We start from the raw sequence: 21,759 nt of genomic DNA, 5'->3' as shown, positions 1-21,759 counted from the left end.
TAAAAAAATCTGCCTGGAGATTATGCTATTGTTGGAAATGCCAGGGCCGCTACCTGGTCCCACATCCTGGCCTGCATCTTCCTAGCTGTGTGGCCTGTCGATACATCTCTCGTGCCACAGTTTACTTCTCCATAAAAGGAGAACAATGACAGCACCTACTCACAGATTTGCTGGGGATTAAATGAGCTCATGTCTGTGGGACACGGCAGCAGTGAGGCCAGAACCCAGAATGCCGAGCGCCAGTGGCCCCTCCCCCAGCACCGTGGGGGCCCGAATGCCTGCTGTTTCCCCCACCTTCTGCACCACCCACCCCCTCTACCCGCTGGCGGCTCCTGGGCCTGGGGCTGAGCCTGAGGCTGCGGAGTACCTTCAGCTGCTGAAACTGGTGCTGCATCCTTTCTTGAGCCCTTTCGAACATGCCCTCGGCCACCTGCTGGTCCACTCCTCTGCGGATGACATCTTTCATTCTCTCACATGCTTTTTTGCCAGCGATCTGAGCTGCCTCTGGCAAAAATGACAGCCACAAGGACTTGCTTAGACATCTTTGGAATCAGAAAGAAAAACAAGCAGGCAAGCAAACAAAAATGTATTTATAGATATGTGTGTGTGTGTGTATACACACTTCTATAAAAAATAACATTTTCAATATTTAGATACTAAATAGCAATCAGAAAACCTAATGAGTGAATTAAGCAGAAGCTTACAAAGTCACCTTCCTCTTGCCTGCAAACAAAGGCGCTGTCAAAACAAGAAGGAGCCTGAAAGCCAGTTCACAAATAATTGGAGAAAATAAAAATGAGAACTGGATACAGAGTTTATAGCTAAATCAGCTGAGACACAGCATGGAAAGGAGAAGCAGGGTGTCTAGACAAAGGGTGGACAGAAAGAACTGGAAAACACACAGATAAGAAGGGGTCCTTAATCACCTCTCCCTGCCTCCTGCAGCCATGGTGGCTTCAATCTGTAGACTGAGGGTGCGACGAGGACTTAGGATGCAAGAGGACAAATACTTTGAGGGAAGCAGCGGAAAAGGAGCCACGGGCGCTGACAGAAAGACCCAGAGCGAGTGGAGCTGTTGCCCCGGGAGCCCCCACCTTCGTAGCAGGGCTTCAGGTCGTTCTGCACAGAGGTGGCGAGGGACTCGTAGATCCTCCTCTTCCTCCTGAGGATGTGGCCCTCCAGGCCTCCCAGGATGGTGCTTATCTGAGAAGCCATATTAACAGAGGCCATTTGTGACAATTCCTTCAACAAAGGCAGGTCAAGTGTCCTGCTGTGCGGCCCCCATTCCCTCTGCCCCGCTGTGGGTTGGCTGTTGAGACGTCATCTCCACGACTATGCTGCGAGCTTCTCGTGGGCAGGAACTTTTTCCTAAGCATCTTCATACCCCAGAGTGCTTCCCACAGAGCCCAGCACCTACAAACTGCTCCATACATATTTGCTGAGTTGAACCTGGGCACAGGCAAGGTCCTGGAATGGGCTCTCTTTAGGAGGCAACGGGAGGTACAAGCTATTTCTCTAGGATTGCCATGTTATTTGGGCCGGCCCTGGAAGAAAATGAGTCACAGACCAGAGTCTTGAGGCCTCAGAACTAAAAAATGACCTGCAAAAAAATGACTGACTTCCTTAAGCATCACTGCTTTGGATACTACTTCATAGTATTGGCAAAAACGATAGCAAGGTTACTAAAGTGTCACAAGGTGATGCAAGTTTTCATACATCTAAGGACTCTGAAGATTCTTCCTGAGCACTGAGCCGGCTTTACAATCTCAGCACGCGCTACCGGATGCTTCACAGTGGAGCGGTGCCTCCCTCCTCCATGGTGATCTTAGGGCCACTGCTCTCCCCGCGTCCCAGCAGGTTCTGTATCACACAGCACCTCCTGCAAGGTGTCCAGACCCTGGACACTCTGGGGGAGCAAGTGGGGAGAGATGGGCCACCCCAAAACCCACCTTGGAAGAAAGCCACACGCAACCTCACTGCCCTCATCACTTTATAAGGAACTTACCTCCTGGATCAGGAAATGTTTTTTATAACTGTCATATTTCCAGCCATTTCTTATCCCCATTTCTGTCATTTTCTCCTGCAGGGAGTGCTTAAAAGCATCTATGTGAGGCATCAGAGCTGAATCAGTGGGCTTCCCAGTTCTACAGAAGAAAGCAACAAAAACGTTAGAGACAATGGAGGCTGAAACAAACGTGAAACTAGCTGGTTCCTTATATTTATTTAAGAGAAATGGGACAAGATCTAACAGTTATCAAATTCCTACAATGTGCCAAGCACTGTGTTGTGCCAGGCCTGGGACGTAAAGACTGATGAAGTCAGTGCGATGATGCTCATTTTACAGGTGAGAAAATGGAAGTTCAGAGAGCACTGCTGATGTGTCCAGGGTCACACAGCTAATAGCGGGCAGAGCCAGGCTTTGGACACGGCTTTAAACCTCAAAACTCATAGTCTTTCCACTGCCAAGGAGCTCCCACTTGAAAGGGTGGGACTTGAACTGCACCTTAACAGATGGGTAAGATCTGGGGAAGTGGAAAGGAGGAGGAATTATTCCCCATGGGACACAGCGAACACAGTTGTTTCAGAATATCCTGGGAGCAAGAAGTGGCAGGTCACAGAGGAGAGAGCACAGGCTTTAAATCCTGGCTCTTTACTCGTGAGCTGGGTGACACTGGGACAGCTGCACAGTTCTTTTGAATCTCAGTTTGTTCAGATGTAAAAAGACAGAAGCCGCTTCACAGGGTCAGTGGGAGCACTCGATGAGATGATGCATGCAAGTGCTTAGCACGGCACGCAGGACGTCGCAGTTGTTCTTTGCTACCCGCAGGGCTGGCTACAGCAGAGGGCTGATCTCGGGCCACAGTGCAGCCAAAGGCTGGCAAGGGAGGTGGAGGCAGGTGGAATGTCTTGAATGCCATTGGAAGGAATTTGGAGTTTATCCCACAAACTTGTAAACAGGGTGGGGTGCGTGTTAGTGGAATGGCATGACCCAAGACATGTTTAAAGGAAGGTGAGGGCTGAGTAAGATACAAGCAAAGGTGGGAGAATGGTTCAAGCAGCGGCAGGTGAGCAAGCAGGTGAGATCCCGGCGGGGAAGGAGAAGGTAGACTGGGGACAGGTGGCTGCGCTTGGGGACTAGGAGCTCTGTTTCTGTCAATGGAGGAAAGAACTGGAGGTCAGGGGAGGGGGCACAAACACCCCGACCCACGCCAGACCCAGAGTCCTCCCTGAACTCAGAGAGCGTTCTGTGTTTGCTTAATTCGTCTCTCTCCAATCAAAATACCCTGTCCTGGGCCCAGATCCACAGGAAAATTTATCCCCCACTGCACGTATGAGATATTTGAAAAATAATGGGAATCATAATATTAGTCTGAAAGCAACATCGCAATCTGTACTACCGGTCACCATGAGAAATTTTAAAGTCAACCAAACCAAGAAGGCTTTTGTGTTTTGCCAAAGACTACGCTTTCTTCCTCAAGTTACAGGCTACTCTTTACACTTCCAGATCCAAAGCATAAATTCTTAAAAACGAGACTCTGGCCCAACATTCCTCAGACATTTGTTCAGGAAGGCGCACGATGAAAGATCCTTTACCTAAAAATGCCTCCAAACACAGGATCGATCTGGTCGTAGATGGGCTGAGTGATGGCTTCATTCAGATCGATTCTGGCCAGAGTCCTGGAGGCGTAGATGCCATTTTTCAGGCAAACAGCTTTCAGAGTCTGGTGAAAACCTTGGTTTCCTTTACTCCTCTGGATAATCAAACAATAAATTAGTAGAGTTAACTAGAAGGTCACAGGATCAGAACTGCATCGCTTTGGCCAAAGACTGACGCCAAGAACCACAGGAAAGAGTAGAGACAACACGATCTTTAAACAGACACTATTAAGCTAAACGAGAAAGGGCAGTGGTCACACCTCCAGGTTGGCTGGGCGCCCCACGGTTTGCATGCCAAGTGAGAGGTTACAAGATGTTTTCTCATTGTGTCATCTAACTGATACTGCCATCAAGGCAGCAAGATAGGTAGGGCCAGCATTGAGCATCCCCATTTTACAGAAGAACACCAAGAGGTTTTTAGATGGGTTTAAGGCCTTGCCCAGGACCACAAAGCGGACGTTTGGTGGGGCCAGCATTCAGATCAAGACTCTCAGACCCTCAACCCTGCCTCTGCTGAACTGCATGCCTTTCTCACTACTAGGGATGCACGGTTAATTTCTTACGTGCAATTCTCACTGTCTTACGCTCTTCTAGCTCTTTATTTCCTTTGAAAGCAGTGGGATTGTGAAAAGGGAGCTTGGCGATTAGGCAGACCTCACTGGCCGCCTGCGTTTTCCCTGCAAGGGTCACTCACCACCAGGCATGCTCCAAGGATGCGTCGGTAGGAAGCCCTGGCGGCCTGGACCCCGTCTTGCAAAGGCTGCTCGATGCGGGCGAAGCACTGCGCGATGGCCTCCTCCAGCAGCTCGACCTTCTCCTCCACAAACCTCCGCAGCCCACTCATGTGCAAGTGCTCACTCTGGGGACAAGGGGCAAAAGGAGCATCAGGCCACCAGCTCCCCTAAAGGCTTTCTTTAAGCCTGTCCCAATCTGCTATTGAGCTTATCTCCCCAAGTCAACTTCTTTTTATCGTCCCAATAAGGCCTCCCTCGGTGCACAGAGACCCCTGGGCTTTGTGGGTCTGGGGAATAGAAAAACATCTGCCTGCTATACTCATTTCAGATGTATAATCCATCAGGCTATTTGGAGAAGTAACTATCCACATAAAAATCCAATTGTTATTAAAACAGAGTTTTCCAATGACATCCAATTCTACAAACATCTAATGAGCTTTGACTTTGCACAGAGCAGTTTTTGAAGATAGAGTTTCTCAGACTTTAATGTGCATACGAATCACCAGGTAATATTCTTAAAATCTGAGGGCCTGGGGTTCTACATTTCCAGCCAGTCCCCAGGTGATGCTGATCTTAGGGGCCATGGGCCACACTTGGAATAGCAAAGCTACAGGAGCACAGAAATAGAGCCATGGTCCCTTTGTCAAAGAATAGAGTCTAGTCAGAGAGAAAAACATATATTTAAATAATACATGGAAGTGACCACCAGGGACAGCCTTGACCTCTAGGTTCCAAACTGGGAACTCGTAGTGGTGTTTCCTGCATGGGAACGTGGCAGACCCTGCAGTGCCTGCGGCAGGTGGAAGCCACACTCCCTAGCTTGGCACGTAAGGGCCTTCATAGCCGGGACCTAACCAACCTCTCCAGCACCACTGTCTCTGTTTGCCTGACACGTCCTCCCAAGTAGCTGCCTCAAACTTGCTACCATTCCCCAAACATGCTGTTCCTTTTGAGAACCCCATGCCTTTGCACATGCTGTTCCAACCTCGTGTCCTTCAAGGAAAGCTCAAAAGTCACCTCCCCGGAGATGCTTTCCCTGACTCCCCGGGCAGAGGTGGGGCTCTCTTTCCTGTGCTCCCACTGCATTTTGTACATTGCCGAGTATGGCATTCCTCCTACTGTGTGATTGATGTCTCTCTCGTTCCCTACGTCTCCTGGCCTGGACGAGGAACTTGGCGCAGGGACAGACTGTTATTCGTGTTTGTTTATTCCAGGGCATGGCACAGAGAGCAAAATCCATAAACATTAATGAACTGAACAAGTGGCACAGAGAAACTGCTAGATAATGTCGGCTTTTAAATTCTTTCCCAAATGGACAGAAATAGTTCTCGAATTGATGTATGACCTTATATAGGTGACTTTTAACTTCTCTGGTTCTCAGCTGCATCATCTTTAAAGTAAGTGAATTGGGTTGAATGATCTTGAAAACCACCTTAAATAAAACTCTGTGAATCTCAGAGTTGATGAAGCTTTAGAGTTTGTGGATACCATTTCGCATTGGGCCCATCCTAAGGATTTTCCCAGTTTTCACCATCAAGAATTCTTATAAGCCATACTTGTCCCCCCTCACCACACCCAGAGTGCCCTTTAGATTCTTTTGAATTTGTGGTGTCCCTGGTGATCAAAATGGAATAAGCAAAAAGTCATGGGAAATAAATCTACAGGCAAGATCCTCACAATGTCTCATTCTCAATAAATCCCTATTGATTGAAACGAAAGAATAAGAAAGGAAAGGATTCATTGAAATGTCACCATCAACTTCCTATTGATTCTTAAAATTAATGACTGTTCATTTAAAATCATTACCCTTTTCGGTTTGAGCCATAATCTTTAAAAAAAAGTGATCAATCATGCACATATTTAGGTTTGATTTTTCAGAATTCAAAAGAACTGACAAAACTCTTGCCTTCCAACTTTCCGTTCAAAGAACTAAGAATAAGACTGATATCTAAGGCCAAGGAATCTGAGGAGCGCTGCTGGCGACGCCCTCAGATGGCTGTCACAGAAGTGCCACTCAGCCCCCTCCTGCTCTGTGTTTTCCACGGCCTGGAATCCGGCTGCAAGGGTGGGACTGAGCCCCTTTGAGGGCTTACATGCCTTTTTTAGCAAAGGAGAGCACGTGGAGAGGGCATTTCCGGGCTTCATTGCAAAAAAGCCCTTGTATTTGTAAAGTACTCCAGCCACACACAGCACCACATCTGATTCATTTTCCATGGATACTTCCAAAAGCAATCTTGTGCTGGGCAGAGAGACAAATTTCACCCTGAAGAACTTTTTCGGGAAGTTGGAAGGTCAAACTCTTCCCCAACTATTTCAGGGGACAAAAACCAAATTAGAAAATCTCAGATTCCAGCAGTTTTGTTTTGTTTTTGTCTCGTACAAGTAGACCAAAACAAGGCATAAGAAATACGATGAAAAAGATAGTGAAGTTTGCTCTATATGGCCTTTTTATACAGAATTTTCAAATGCGGGTGTTTGGCCACAACCAGAGACCCCTCTCTAGCTGGCATTGCTTACTGGAGTGCCTGCCTGTCCCTGCCACCCCACAGGCTCGTGCCAGGCCTGCTTTCCCCGTTCTCAGGACCAGCTCCTGGGCCTCACGGAGCCCTACTAGTGCACGTCCTCTGCCCCTTCCCTGTTCCAACCTAACAAGAAGTCAGACAACTTGATTGTGCAAATCTGATGGGTAAAGGCAGTGTGGAAACAAGTGAAGGCCACCCAAAGAAAAGCAAAGGCTCTTTATTCAGAGCTTGCTAAGCAAGAGTTGGCCGCCTTCACTTGAGTTTGGCAGAGACTCAAACGCAGGCAAAGGAGTGGGAAAATTTTATAGCGGACAAAAGGAAAGGCTTCAGGTGTGCCCTGGTTGGAGGCTGTTGGCCTGGGGACACCGTAGGTGGGCTAAGTAAAAGCAGGGCAGCCCGTGTGGTTGGTTAGGGGGACACATTTGGCTTTCTGTGGTTGATGGTAAATAAACTGGGAGGCAGCGACAAAGACCAAGTCCTGGTCATTTGGGGCCGATTGTTACAGAAGTTACTGTTTAGCTTCCTGAATTGTTACTAGAGACAGCAATCTGACTTCCCGCAAGTCAGACTGGCTTTCTGGGCTATTTATTATAGATAAGGAGTTTCTAGACAGCCTGCTGCAGGTTGTGGGTCAGAGTTCTATCTTTATATGTGGTCAGGCCCTTGTCCAGATGTTTGTATATTCAGCCTCTCACAAGGAAACAACACAGCTGGTAACTGATGACAGCAACAGGTTTTTCTCCAAAACCCTCCCAAGCCTCTCACCCAGCAGCTTATCCCTCTTATTTTAGTGTTAAAAAAAAAAAAAAAAATCAAAGAGATAAATTTGTCTATTACTATGAGAAAAGTTATTTTTAACTGGTCATTCAGAAGGCCCGCATTCTAGACAGTAAAGAAAAATATCTAATTGCTGGAATTCCCTCCAGTTTCCTTCCTCTCACATTATTTCACCACACTGCTCTGAGTTCGAGATTCCGCAGCACCGGAGCATGAAGGAAACCCAGAGATAGACCGAACGCTTTTGCACTGTATGCGTAAACATGGCTCTCCAGGATGGCCTAGGAGTGTCCGCGTTCCACTAGAAGTAAACCAAACCACTGCCGCCCTCGTGAAAACACACCACCTTGTTCAAGGCTCAGGAGAGATGGAAAATAGCTACTACTTTCACATTTTCCCCTCTGCCCATGTGTCTTGGGTGAAATAGCATTCCTTTTTCTTTTACTCAAATGTTATGATTTTAGCCCTTTAGTTATCCTTTTGGCCTCTTAGACCGAGTTTCGTATCTTTCTTTGATATGAAACGAAAAAACGTAAGTTACTTTTCTAACTCGGTAAAAGGAAATGCCCGCCCAGGCCGGGAGGAGACGTCTCCGCCGCTGCCTTCCATACCGGCAGGCTCTGCGCGGAGTTGACGCTGTCTGTGAGGAGCAGCAGGCCCAAGGCTTCCGTCACGTACTTGGTCACCGTCCTCCTCTTCTCATCCAAGAGCCTTTTCCTGATGTATTCTCTTAACTTGGGGATTTCTGGAATTCACCGGCAGCACAAACAATTTTAAAAGGCCAAAAGTTTGTAGTCAACAGAATTCATAAAGGTTTAAAGATCCGGATGGCGATCCGAATGACCTAGAGTTGAGGCCCCACGTGGGCTGGCTGCCCACTACACCAGCCTTTCGGAAAAACACTTTTCCCACGTGTAGGATCAACAAGAGTGAATGGTAGATCAGCAATGCTGAATATTAATTTAGCTATATAAAACAAACCACATAGAAAAGTACAGGCTGGCTGAGAAATGGCACTTTCCTTGGGATTGGTACTCACCTGCAGGTTGAACCAAAGGTGCTCACGCTTCCAGAGTCTCAGCTCTTTCGTCCCCCTAGATTGTTCTATGTCAAACAACCTCTAATATCAGAATAGTCCATTCTTGCTGTACGTAGGAACAAGAAACCTCTGACATGTGATCAGAAGTTTGCCTTCGTCCTAACCCTTTGTCATCCCAAGATCATAGATGCCACCCCACCACCTTCCCCATCCTTCCTGCCCAGGGTGATTTTTCTCTCGTACTCCTTCCACACACCAAGCCAATTTTGTATTTTATACCCTTGCCCAAGCAGTCCCCACATTTCTGGGAACACCTCACACATTCTGCTCCTTAACCTCCGTTCACACACACACACATCTAGTCCCGTGAGTGCACGCCGTAAGCCGTGTCGAGCTCAGATGCAAGCCCAGCCCTGAGCCCGCCTGCCCACCTGGTCTCCACTGCGTGCTCTGGTCCACACAGAGCTCCAGCTTCCTTGGCCTTCTGTCGTGCTCACAGCCAGCACCATTTACCTAAGCCTTATGTTCACTTTAATTTTTTGCACTTTGGTTAATATAATATTAGCTCCTCATCTAGATTTTTAAGTTCTGTAAAGAAAGAGACCATGCCTTTTGCTTTCCCTGCCTCACAAAGCATACATTTGACACTCAGAAAATCATTCTCATACCCATAGCTGGGGTGGGGAGGAGGACTCTCAAGCCAAATACTAAGGAAGTGACAACCTGATCACTTGACTTTTACCAACCCATGGTAACATTTGGAGGAGAGAGGAACTGTGGTCTCAGGCACCACAACAACGCAGAGAGAAAAAATATGTATTTGCAATAGGTATAGAAACTGGCAAGCCAGAAAAAATTTTTATGTGGCACAAAAAGTTCTAGAGCAGGAAATTCGAAGTGCCAAGCTTAATCTTGAGAATTTTAGAGATTGAGATTAAAAAACATAAATTACCAGTTTCCTCCTCCGTGAGGAGCGCCTGCTGCCAGTACTCCTGGGCGCTGACTGTGTACACTAGATCTGAGGCTTCCAGGACCTTGAAGTCACCTGGCAGTTTTCTCTGAAATGAGAGGAGCACACAGGAAACACAATAACTCAACCATGGCAAAGGAAACTACACGGGACTCATGAGAGCCTTTAGCAAATTTCAGCTCATTCCCTTTCGGTTTTCCAAGAGCCCCATAAAGAACAGACAATATTCTAAATGTCTAGTGTGGCCATCTGCCCAAGGTCAGAAGTTATGAGGAAATTGCGGCATAGAAACTATTCTCTTGGGAGTTAAAAATACCAATTCTAGAAGAAAATTATTAAAAAAAAGTTCAAAAGTGTATTTAAATGTTCAGAGGGGGAAAAGTACCAGGATCCTTTATGGAAAAGGCAGCAAATCTCTGGAAAAGGCAGTGGTGTGCCGGAGACAGCTGACACGAGCTTCTGAAAGCTGATTGTGCATGTCACTTCCCAACTCTGCATTCAAGGACATCACACTGGTAGCTTGAAATTGGCAATGGTGGGAGTATTTATACCATAGGAATTGGCAGATGGTACAATGGTACAAACCAGTTTTTCGGGTGTTTTTTTTTTTTTTTAACAAAGAGCTGGCTGTTAAACATTTAGCAGCACAACACAACATTGGACAAACGTTCTGTGAAATTGGCAATGGTGGGAGTATTTACACCATAGGAATTGGCAAATGGTACAATGGTACAAACCAGTTTTTCGGGGTTTTTTTTGTTTTTTTTTTTTTTAAACAAAGAGCTGGCTGTTAAACATTTAGCAGCACAACACAACAAAGGTTCTATAAAAGTTTCTTAGTTGAGTGGTTAATGAGTGATTGTATACATTTTAATGCAGCGTAATGTTTAAGCAAATGATGGTTTTAAATGTCAAGGAATTAAGAATTATGTAAGAAAGTCTTTTTTATGATTAGTAAAACATCATCACTGAGAAGTCATACTAGAATCATACATAAACATTATTCCATAATCTTTTATTCTTCTCACTTTAGAGAAAAAATATGCACATCTAGACTGTGCATGTGTGTGCATGGGTATTTTGAGGGGTAGAAAACGGTAGAGAGTTGTCAATCTTTTTCTGATACAAAGACAGAAAAGAGCTGAGTGAGCAGAGTCCCTGTAATCCAATGGGACCCGTGAGAAGCCATGTCTCTGGCAAGCTGTAAGCATGTGTCATTAAGACTGGAATAGAGATGCCTGTGTAGACGGCCAAAAGCCCCCATGACAGAGTCAGGGCTGAAGTATAAAGATCTGCTGAGATTATTTACTCTTTCTGATAGAGTTTTGAGTCTAGGAAAAACTTCAGGGAAAGTTGAAACTATTTTCTACTGGAAGGTGAAACTAATGTGTCGAATTAAATTTAAGTAGGGTTCTAAAACAGTTACAAGAAAGGAGTATGCTTAGCTATGTCTAGTTGTTTGCATTACTTAAAATCTTGCTCTAAAGTTTGTATAACTTTTCAACAAAGTATTGAGGGTTATTTAACATTTAGTCTTGTTATTATAGTAAAAAAGGAATATTTTTGTAGTGTCAATGAAGCGACCACAGTATGCAGGTTCCATATTATTTTAAAAAAGTAGTAGAAACATTTATAGCTAGAGGGTGGTATCCAAGATGTTAGTAGATACTCATCAAATTATGCTATAGAAAGGTTAGACACTGTTCTAATTCAAACATGTGGCTTGTTATGACAATGTATAGCACAATATATTAAAGTTTGTAAGAAGATACTGTATATGAGAAATGAGAAAACCTGGAAGCTAAAAATAGAAAGGATTTAATTTAATTTGCATTTCCCTGATAGCTAATGATGTTGAATATCTTTTTTTTAATTTCAAAATATTAAGGGGGATACAGATGTTTTTGATACACAGCTTGCAAATTAAAACCATGAGACATCACTACACAACTATACATTTGTTTCTCAGAATCTGGTGGCTGTGAAGCAGAAAACACATGGGGAAATCTGGTAACTCACTTTCAGTTTTTCCTTGAGAATTCTATTCCTTTGTAGTTTTATCATTTCATTTCTTTCCAAAACAGCCTCTCGCTGACTTTGAATAGCTTGCTAGATTGTGAAAGAAATAAAAGCATGCAAAGAGTCCAAGGTTATCCACAGTGATGAAATGGTAAGACGCAAATTTTTTGGCAGATCTGCACTTGGCCCAGACAGTCAAATAAACACACACTGCTGATACTTGAACAACAGGGATTTGAACTGCACGGGGCCACTTTTACATGGATTTTTTTCCAATAAATATACTAGAAAAAATTTTAGAGATTTGTGAAAATTTGAAAAAACTTCTAGACAAAACTTATGGCATAGAAATATCAGAAAAATTAAGAAAAAGTTAGATATGCCATGAATGCAGAAAACATATGTAGATACTAGTTTATTTTATCATCTACTACCATAAAATATATACAATTCTATTACAAAAAGTTAAAATCTACCAAAACTTACACACAAACCCTTACAGATGGTACATGGCACCAATCGAAGTCCAGAGAAATGCAAACAAATGTAAAGATGCAGTAATTAAATCATAGCTGCATAAAATTAACTGTAGTACATACTGTACTCTTGCTATAATTTTGTAGCCACCTCCTGTTGCTATTGTGGTGACCTCAGGTGTTGCAGGTGTCTGCTTAAAACTCTATTATGTGAGGCTAATCATCTCTGCGCAAGCAGTTCATCTCTCCAGTAAATTGCATATCACAGAAAACAGTGATCTCTAGCAGTTCTCATCGTGTTTAGTGCAATATCATAAACCTTGAATAACACCTTGGGACTCATACGAAGTGCCACTTGTGATGATGGAGGGGCTCCCAGGAAGCAGAGAAAAGTCATGATATTACAAGAAAAAGTTGAATTACTTGATATGTACTGCAGATTGAGGTCTGCAGCTGCGGCTGCCCTCATTTCAGACAGATTCATCTTACAACAGATGAAGTAAACCTACTACATTAATAAATACAGTACAGTACTGTAAATGTATTTTCTCTTCCTTATGATTTTCTTAATAACATTTTCTTTTCTCTAGCCTACTTTATTGTAAGAATACAGTATATGATACATGAAACATACAAAATATGTATTAATTGACTTATGTTATTAGTAAGGCTTCCAGTCAACAGTAGGCTATTAGCAGTTAAGTTTTGGGGGAGTCAAAAGTTATAAAAGGATTTTCAACTGAGCAGGCGGGTGGCGCCCCTAACCTCCAAGTTGTTCAAGGGTCAACTGTAATATCAACCATAAAACGTATTATTTAAAAATAACTAGTTCATACTTACTTTTCCCACTTTTCTTTCCCTGAAATGAAATTAGAAAAACGTAACAATTACTTAACTTTTCTTATGTGTCATGGCAGTCTTTCCCCTCTCCTGAAAGCAGCACATACTGTCGCGTGTTGCGTCTCTGTGCCTTTGCAAAGCTCTTTCTTAGATTCAGTGCTCCCTCTCCTCACCCACCTCCAGTGTCTTTATTTCTCAATGTTAAGCCAGTGTTTTGTCAACTGTGAAATTTTCTGTGACCTCACTCCCTGTCCCAGTCAAAAACGCAGCCCTCTCACCCTGGGTTCCTACAGCGCTTTGCTTGTCCCTCACGTATGACCTTTAACCCTCTTGTAGAGGGCGAGCTCAGAGACGAGACAACGTGCCTCTGAACCCGCAGACCCTCTACAGTGTTCAATAATCGCTTACTAAATCTCATTTAATTTTGTTTAGTTCTAGTGTTGGCGCTGGAAAGGGAGAGCTTGAGCTATTATTCTGTGCTGGGGGCAGAGTGGGAAGAAACAGCAGGGAAAAAACATGAAGCTAAAATTCCAATCTAGACCATGAGAGCAAGTGAATTCCTGGAGGCAGCAGTCAGACTGAGTGAAGTGGCAGTGGGCCAAACGCCCCGCGTACCCAAGACAGCCCAGCTCACGCTTGCTGATCCTCTCTAAGGACTGAGAGTACCCTTTTCATTCTCAAAAGCGTCCCAATATGGAAGATAAGTTATAGTCTTCTTAGTTATGGGGGAAGAGAGATCTACATGGAAATCATCATCTATTAACATCTACTAAGCTCTAAAATGCTTCCTTTTCATTATTATTTGTTAGAATATGACTCTAAGAGAGTGCTTCTGCTTTTGGCCAAAGTTCTAAAACTTTGAGGACCTGCTCTAAATGAGCTAAAGATGTGGGAAGTAGACAAATCTGAAGTAGAATCTAATGCATCAAAGCTGTGCCCTGACGGATGGTATTACAGACAGTGCCCCCCAGTTGTGGGGCTGTCTACACTCTCCACATCTGCAGGGATGGGTGGGACATCACACTCCATGGTCCAGGAGGTGCCATCTGCGTCTGGTATGTGTGAGTGGTGCCCCTGGAGCCATGTAGATAATGGGTAGCACTAAGCAGCCACCTTGGAAGGGAAGCCAAGTGGTCCAGATTCCCAGGACAACCTACCCAAGGGTCCTGAGGTCCCAGGAAGTCACCCACCCAGCCTTTTCTTTCATCCCCAGCAGTCACTTTCCAAAGGCCAAGATGCCCACTGCAACATGAAGCCAAGCTCTGTAGTTACTGTAGTCAAGACCCACGGAGGAAAACCCCACTACTGGGGCCCACAACCCTGCAAGCCCAGCGTGATACCTTAGGTATTCTGGCAAGTGGAGTTTGTCAGTCTTGGTGACCACCAGGGCCACGTCCCTGCAGAAACCCCGCTGGCAGGCCTTGATGCTCTCATTTAGAAGGTCTTCGTGGGCTTTCCCCCCAGACACTCGCTCTATGTCGCTGATCACCCAGATCGCTGAGCATTTGTCAATGGTCTGCAAAACAGGACCACAGCACGCGTCAACACAGGAACTGCACCTCCATTCTGGAGCACCGATTCCTTAACATATCATCACACCCAGCCCCGAGTCCCACCTCTCACAGCTCCCGTCACATTCTCTGTGCACCAGCTGGACGGAGCTACTCGCAGTTTCTCAGATGTGCTGTGCTCTGTTAACTCTCAGGGCCTTTGCACTTGCCACAACCTCTGCTTAGCCTCCGTTTGTCCTTCAAGACTCTGCTGAGGACCCCCTGAGGATGGGCTGGCCCTCCCTCCTCCGTATCCTGCAGCACCTGGCCTTACCTACTGTAGTACCTCTCGGACACAGCAGCTATACCGGGTCTGCTGTCTGCCCCCCATGGGAAGGGGCTGTCTGTACCTTTCATCTTGAAACTCACATCACCTCACGCCCAGTGCTTGGCCCACATGAGAGGCTTTGTAGAAGCTCGTGGCATTAATAGAATTAAATAAATCAGTCCCTCAGTCCCAGATCCATAGCTGGCTTATTTTACCTCAGTTGTCCTCTGAGGAAAATTATTGTTTTTACAGGACTAGTCTTGGTGCTGCATCTACCCCAAAGCTGGCGGGAACCTTGTGGCGTCGTTTTGCTGTTCAACTACCCCTGCGTGTTTAGCACACGGCCACCATATGGCAGCAGGGAGCCAGAAACGGCATGATTCAAGCTGCAAAAGCCAATGAGCATGAAATTACAACTTCTTGTTAGCATGAATATTGCTTTACTAAATATGCAACTTTCATATGACAAGTAATCATGCATCGCCTCGTGACATTTCTCTTCTTGTGTTGTTTTGCTTGTCTTATCTCAAATGAAAAGCTGATCCAATTCAAGGATTGAATTTATTCGTGGTGCCTCTCAGAACGGTGCTCTGCACATAAAGGTGTGACAAGCTTGTGACTTGATAATTAAATCATTATTTTGCTTTATACCAGTGTTTTCTAACCAGCAGAGAGATTTCATGCTTTAAGGATACACACAGTCCCTGACTTAGAATGGTTTAACTTACAATTTTTCTTTTCAGTTGGACATAAGCCCATTATAAGATGGTTCGACTTACGATTTCTGATTTACAGTGGGCTCATCAGGATGTTACTCCATCATAAGTCCAGGAGCATCTGTATTTGGCAACATCTGGTGACATTTTTAATTGTTATAACTTGGGGAGTACTAGGGTGGGTAAAGGCCAAGGATGCCGTTAGACCTCCTTCAATGCCCAGAGCACCCCCACAACAACGAATTAGCTGGCCCCAAATATCAAGAGGTTGAGAAACCTTGATCTAGAACAGTGGGTTTCAGCTTGCTTTTAGCAATGGAGCCTTTTTCAAATAAAATCTTAGGAAGAATTCCATCATATAAATTTGATTTTTAAAAGTGAACTGCTCTGGTTGAATTGGGAGTGGAGGATTTGGAGCCACCATCTGCTCAATGCTGCCCCCACCCTCTGTCCGTGAACCTTTTGGCTCCATAGATCATTGCTTAAAAGGCATCAATTTCTCAAGTTAGACAAACTCTTTCAATTACAGGGAAGTGAACAGGCCCAAGAGGTAAAGAGACCAGCTCAGGGCCACACTACTATGCTGACTGTCCTCTATATGTGAATAGACTTAGATTTAGGCAAGAAAACAACCACTGCTGTCCTCTCACTTCCCAAAGTATAATCAACTTAGAGAAGCTGCAGGCTCTGCCGTGTCAGCAGTGGGCAGTGAACTGTCCAATCGCGCTGCAGGAAGTGGTGAGGATACCAGGCTGGGAGCTCCTCCAGGGCAAGGCCTCTTTCACCCTTGTATTACACCTATGGTCCTAGTGAACTACTGGTACTTAATAAATGTTTATTAACATAAGAAAAAGACTGCAATCATAAAGGTTGCAGTGGTTAAATTTCAGGCCCCACACAAAGCTCCTAACTGCCAGGATTTAATCAAATTAGAGTTGCAGAAGATACAAAAAAAAAAGCATTTCTTTAAAACAAGAATGACTGGACTTAGGAATGGACAGGAGGACAACCTGCCACCCCTACTTCCATGAGGCGAATGGGCCTTGGAGGGATCAGGTGACATGCCTAAAGTCACACGACTTCTGAGTGGCAGACCAGGGATGTCCGAACTCATAATAGCTTTCAGGGAAGGCAAAGCTGGCAGCCTAAGTGATGCGGGGAGGGCCACTGTGCTCCATTCTCCCTGCAAAGAGGGGAGTCTTGCTTGAATAAGTACCTTTTTGTGAGAGGACATCGCAAAACCGCAAGGATGCAGGGGAGCCAAGGCCAAGCAGAGCTCGCTGGAACCATCCCATCGCTTCGGCCTGACCTCTCAGACTGTTTTCAGCCAGATTTGCTGGCTTGGATAAGCTTCCTGATGTATCCGAACTGGCCGCAGCCCCAGCTCCATCCAGAGAGAGGCCTGGCCGCCTCCCTAGGCCGCTGTTGCTCCCTTGGCTGGGTCTGGAATCGGCCAAGGTTAATGATGCCACTCACGAGCTGAGACTTTGCAGAAACTACGGCTCAGGTGGCCAGACCACAGCCACTGACCAAGGGAAAGGACTCTGGGATTGCCTTCATCTGAAAGGAAGTGTACACAGGGGCTGTCCTGGGAGGAGGGGGAGCAGATAGAGCCCCAGCTGGGAAGTTCGGAAGCCTGCTCTCCAGTTCAAATTCCATCACTCACGAGCTGTGTGGTCTTGGGCAAGTTACTTCCCCTCTCTGAGCACTCATTTCTTCATCTGTACAAGCAGGGCAGAGGCTAGATTACCTATAAGTGCTCATCCTATCTAGATTGTGACTGGAAATTATAGTCACAAAGCTCTTGTGGCCCACAGTCACTCATTTAGCACAAATCTTCAGAGTTTAAAGAACTGAAATCTTCGGCAGCTATTGTGCTGCTCATGACTCTCTGATACTGGCCCTGCCTCCCAGCCCCTTCCAGCTCTGGTTCTGTGCTCCTGTGTCCCCACCCTGTGCTGCAGAGCTTCTCTGCCCACCACGCCCTCTCTTTCTCTGCCTGCCACGTGCTCCTCTCTGTCCTTGTTTGCTCTGCCTACTTCTGGGCTGCTCCACTGCTGGCTCTTCTCATGTCACATACTCTTGTTCCAGCTACAAAGCCTACCCTGTGATTCCTCCCTCCCAACTTTTCTGGCCACCTGAATCCTGATATTGTCCTGAGGCTTAGAACATAGAAAAATTCAATTCCAGTGAACTCATAAAATCCCTGAAGCTGAAGGCAGAGCATTCTTTGTTGCTTTAGAAAGGGTAGAAGAGTTGAGAGAAGAGAGAATGAAGCCCTACAAGAGATAATCACCTTTTTCCACATCTCGTCCCTCTTGCTGTTGAAGTCACCCGTGCCTGGGATGTCCACCAGCACGACCCCTTCCGGGATCAGGTCGGATTTGGGAAGGGTCACTTCCACGTGTTTGATCAAGGGCCAGATCCGAGCCTCGGGAGACTCTCCATCCCAACCTCTCCTCTGAGTCCGGATGTAGGCGTCCAGCTTGTCAGACAGCTCTCCTGCCTGAGGAAGAAGGACAAGGTCACACAGACCAGCCATTCTCAGCCCTTTTCTCCTGGGTTGGCTGTGATGCATGTTTACGGAAGGCATGCCCAGTAATGGGAAGGCGTGCAGGACCATGGCGTCAGAGCCCTGCGATCCAGTCTGCAAGGCCTAGACCTTGACAGCCGGGAAGCACCCTGGGGATCAGGAAGTTCGAGCTCCTTAACTCACAGGTGGAAAAACCAAGGTCAGCTCAAAGAGGACTTCAGGGAAATTATAGTATCACTGCATAAAATTTATCTTCTAAATTCCATTTAATTCTAAAGTTAATGTAAGTAATATGCAATTTTCTAAATTTTATAGAGAGAAGATTCTTCTTACATGGCCAACAGGAACAATTTTAATTACCAGAAAGCCAGCAATGACTATAGAAAATTGATAGTGATATGATGACTACACTTTCCAAACTGAAAATTGATCTTAAAAAAAGGTTTTTAAAGTTTATCGCCCAAGTACAAAAATATCTTGATATGGAGGCATTTCCAGGACGTTTTAATGATGGTGGGTGGAACAGGGAATTCCCAGCCTACTGTTCCTACTTAAACAAGTCTTGGGACAATGACACGTTCGTTCGTGCAAGCTACTATGGTAGCAAATCTCAACTGGGGTACTTCAGGGGACAGAAGATTTGGGGTGCATGGTGGTCACTGTTAAATAAGTATCCACAGAATGGTCCTGAAAGAAAGGTCAGAACGTAAATTCTTAAGAGAGTTTAAATTAAATCAGTGGATTTGTTGCAATCTACATAGGGAGTGACAGATGTCATCAGTTCTAATCAAATGACAAATTATGAAAGAGGAGATGACAAAAGCTCTTTAAGATATTTTAATGAACAAGTAGAGCAGATGTGGTAAGAGATGGCAAAGTGCTTTGAGAAGGAGGTTTCATTCGTTTGATTTCTCAGTGTGCCTGGTCAAATATTTAAAGTATTTTAGGGGGCTCAAATACATTAAACTTTAACTGTAATACAAAAAGCCTAAGGAAATTTGATTAATTATGTAAATAGCATTAAATATTTAAGGAAGATTTGCTTTGTTAATCAGGAGATGACTGAAAATTCAATTTTAGGACAAGGATAAGCAATTGTTCTTATTTTGTACAGAAACTGCCAGATTTATAATTAGAATAACAATATTTTAAAGGTGAAGTCTAAAATATAAGAAAAACTAGTTTTTAAATGCACAAATTTAATTAATTGTTGGTTTCACAAATATTTTGTTTTAGTTTAGGAATTGGATTTTAACTTAAAATGAATGTTTATTATAAAAGCAAGAATATTGTTCCAGTAGTTGCCTATCCAACATACCCATCCTGTCCTCCTCCTACGCCAGCAGAATCCTGACTTTTTGGTCTGTCTGTTTGGGCAGGCAGTGGAGTGAGGCTGGTCTAAGCCAATCATGACACGTCTGCTTCCTGCTTTCTCTAGACTCCCTTTCAGCTCGGAAGGGCCATGTGGTCCCTCAGTCGTGAACAATGAAATTTACACAGAAATTTTTCAGAGGCATTTCTAGGAAAGCTTTTACTTTCTGATGAAAGGGGAAATGTGGCGGATGGTGCTGACTTTTCATTCACTTATTCCTTCCAGGAGGCCGGCTGTGAAGTCTGCTGCTTCATGAGCAATCTCATGAGGATAACGGAAGGCCAAGGGAACCAAAGAGATGCTGACCTTGACATTGTTGAGCCGCTAAACCAACCCAAGACCCCTACTATTTCCAAACTTCTTATATGAGAAAATGAATAAGCCCCTATTTGTTTAAGCCATTATAAGTCATTTTTTAAAAGTATTTGTAGCCCAAAGCATCCCTAAGTAATCCTCAAGTAATTGTAGCTAGTCTTTTCTGCGCACACAAGCTCCTCCACTCAGACCCTAAAAATCCCACCTGACAGCCATAAATAATGAAAGATAACTTGGGTCATGGATACTGCTGATTTGGGTCTCAATTTATTTCTAGTAAAAACACTGTACATGAGAAAGTTCCATAAACCCGATTCAGCTATGATACTTGAAACCACTGATGAAATAAAAAACAATCTTGACGCTACCTCTTCTGCCTTGAGGGTGATGATTCTGGAGGTGGGAATCTTCCCCTTGGGCTTCACCCGTAGCAACTGCTCATAGCTCTTACTTTCCGCCCCATTTCCGTAAACCATTTGTAGCTTCCAGATGGCTTCCTCCACTGCGTCGTCCCTGTCCCATGCAGCCGCCTCTTCTCCGCCCAGCTCCTCTGTCCCGTGCAGGAGTCTAGTCAAGTTCTTCAGTTCCTCCTTCCACTCCTGCCAAGACACAGATGTAGAAAACAACCACCAAGGGAGAAGCCCACTCCCCCCTGCGGAGGGCCAGGGGACTGCACATTTGGGAAATCTAAGATCATCTAATCTGGGGGCCAAAGAAGGAAACGGCTTGCCGAAGTCCCAGAATGAGCTGTGCTGGGACCTGGGCTAGAACACCCACCTCACCCTATTGAACCTTCTCATTCTGCAACATGCTCTTCTCATTCAACAAAGGCATGAACTATATTTACAAGGAATATAATGTTAATCTCTGAGAGATAGTGAGAAGGAAAGAAATGAAGGGAAGAAGGGATAAAGGGAAGGAGGAGAAGGAAGGAAGAAGGAAGGAAGGAAAGAAAGGAAGAAGGAAGGGAAGGAGGGAGGGAAACACTTACCTGGTCGGAGAGAAGGTGGATTTTGGCCTCGTACTGCTCACGGCAGCTGGAGCTCACTTGTACAATGCACGAAGTGCATATACTGTCTCCAGACACGGGCAGGAACATGGCTTGCTGGATGATGGCATTGATCAGGGAGCTCTTCCCAGCTCCAGTGCTTCCAAATAATCCAATGTAGATTGGGTCCAATGACGGCTTTTCAATCAAGGCAAGAAGCCTATTTCTGGATCGGTTTTAAAAAGCACATTGTCATGATCATCAAAGTGTAGTGTGAAGAACACCGAAACAGAATGCAAAAGAACTGAGTTCTAATCCTTGGCAAGCCACTACATCCTTCTGAGTCTCTGCTCTCGCCTCAATCGGGGAGAATATTAATCCTTGTTTACTACACAGAGTTGGCCTGGAGATCAAATGAGATTATACAAAAATATCTGGTAGTTCTAATTCTCCACAAACCCTGTAATGTCTATACAGATGTGAGGCATCCTTGTTTATGTTCTGTGGAAACTGCATATTCTAGAAATAAAATTTATGCAGAAGTAAAGTAGTATGAGGAGCAACACAGAGTCTTACTGAGCAGGAGAAATTGTAGCTTTGGCACCACTGGAGTCCTTCAAGTCAGCGTGACACAAATAGCTGGGGGCATAGACTGGGACTGGCACAGCCTAGGTCGGATTCTGGGCCTTCTTACTCACCAACAATGCGACTTTGCTCAATGTCTTGCCCTCTCTGAGCCTCAATTTCAGTAAAATGGGAAAGATCCTGATAGCTCCTACTTTATAGGGGTGTTGGGAGGATTAGATGAAATCTGATCTATGTAAAGTACTGACAGATTACCTGACAACAGTGGTAGCTACCAGAATGCCAATTATCACTTATAATAATAATGGCCCACAGCTACAGAAATTTTCTTCCTTCTTTCCTTAGTTTCTAATTGAAAACTCCTTTTCATTGTTGGGGAAAAGCACCTACAATCACCT

General features: G+C 44.9%; 1 protein-coding gene across 4 annotated transcripts in view; it reads right to left on the bottom strand.

Moving 5' to 3' along the window:
- NUGGC (nuclear GTPase, germinal center associated) overlaps positions 1-21,759 on the bottom strand; it is a 39,407-nt gene that overhangs the window by 3,636 nt on the left and 14,012 nt on the right. For all 4 annotated transcript variants that reach the window (XM_069485095.1, XM_069485093.1, XM_069485094.1 and 1 more), the window contains 13 exons: positions 20,780-21,002; positions 20,157-20,387; positions 17,865-18,074; positions 14,375-14,550; positions 13,035-13,053; positions 11,719-11,808; positions 9,682-9,787; positions 8,302-8,435; positions 4,352-4,516; positions 3,595-3,752; positions 2,006-2,144; positions 1,095-1,203; positions 368-504 (listed from right to left, as the gene is read on the bottom strand). In XM_069485095.1, coding sequence (XP_069341196.1) covers positions 368-504; positions 1,095-1,203; positions 2,006-2,144; positions 3,595-3,752; positions 4,352-4,516; positions 8,302-8,435; positions 9,682-9,787; positions 11,719-11,808; positions 13,035-13,053; positions 14,375-14,550; positions 17,865-18,074; positions 20,157-20,387; positions 20,780-21,002 — 1,897 coding nt within the window. The remainder of the gene's footprint in view (positions 1-367; positions 505-1,094; positions 1,204-2,005; positions 2,145-3,594; positions 3,753-4,351; positions 4,517-8,301; positions 8,436-9,681; positions 9,788-11,718; positions 11,809-13,034; positions 13,054-14,374; positions 14,551-17,864; positions 18,075-20,156; positions 20,388-20,779; positions 21,003-21,759) is intronic.

The sequence above is a fragment of the Eulemur rufifrons genome, chromosome 12 (assembly GCF_041146395.1).
Source record: "Eulemur rufifrons isolate Redbay chromosome 12, OSU_ERuf_1, whole genome shotgun sequence".
Lineage (NCBI taxonomy): Eukaryota > Metazoa > Chordata > Mammalia > Primates > Lemuridae > Eulemur > Eulemur rufifrons.
The sequence above is the reverse complement of the archived record's forward strand: the minus strand, read 5'-3'. Positions and strand labels throughout refer to the sequence as shown.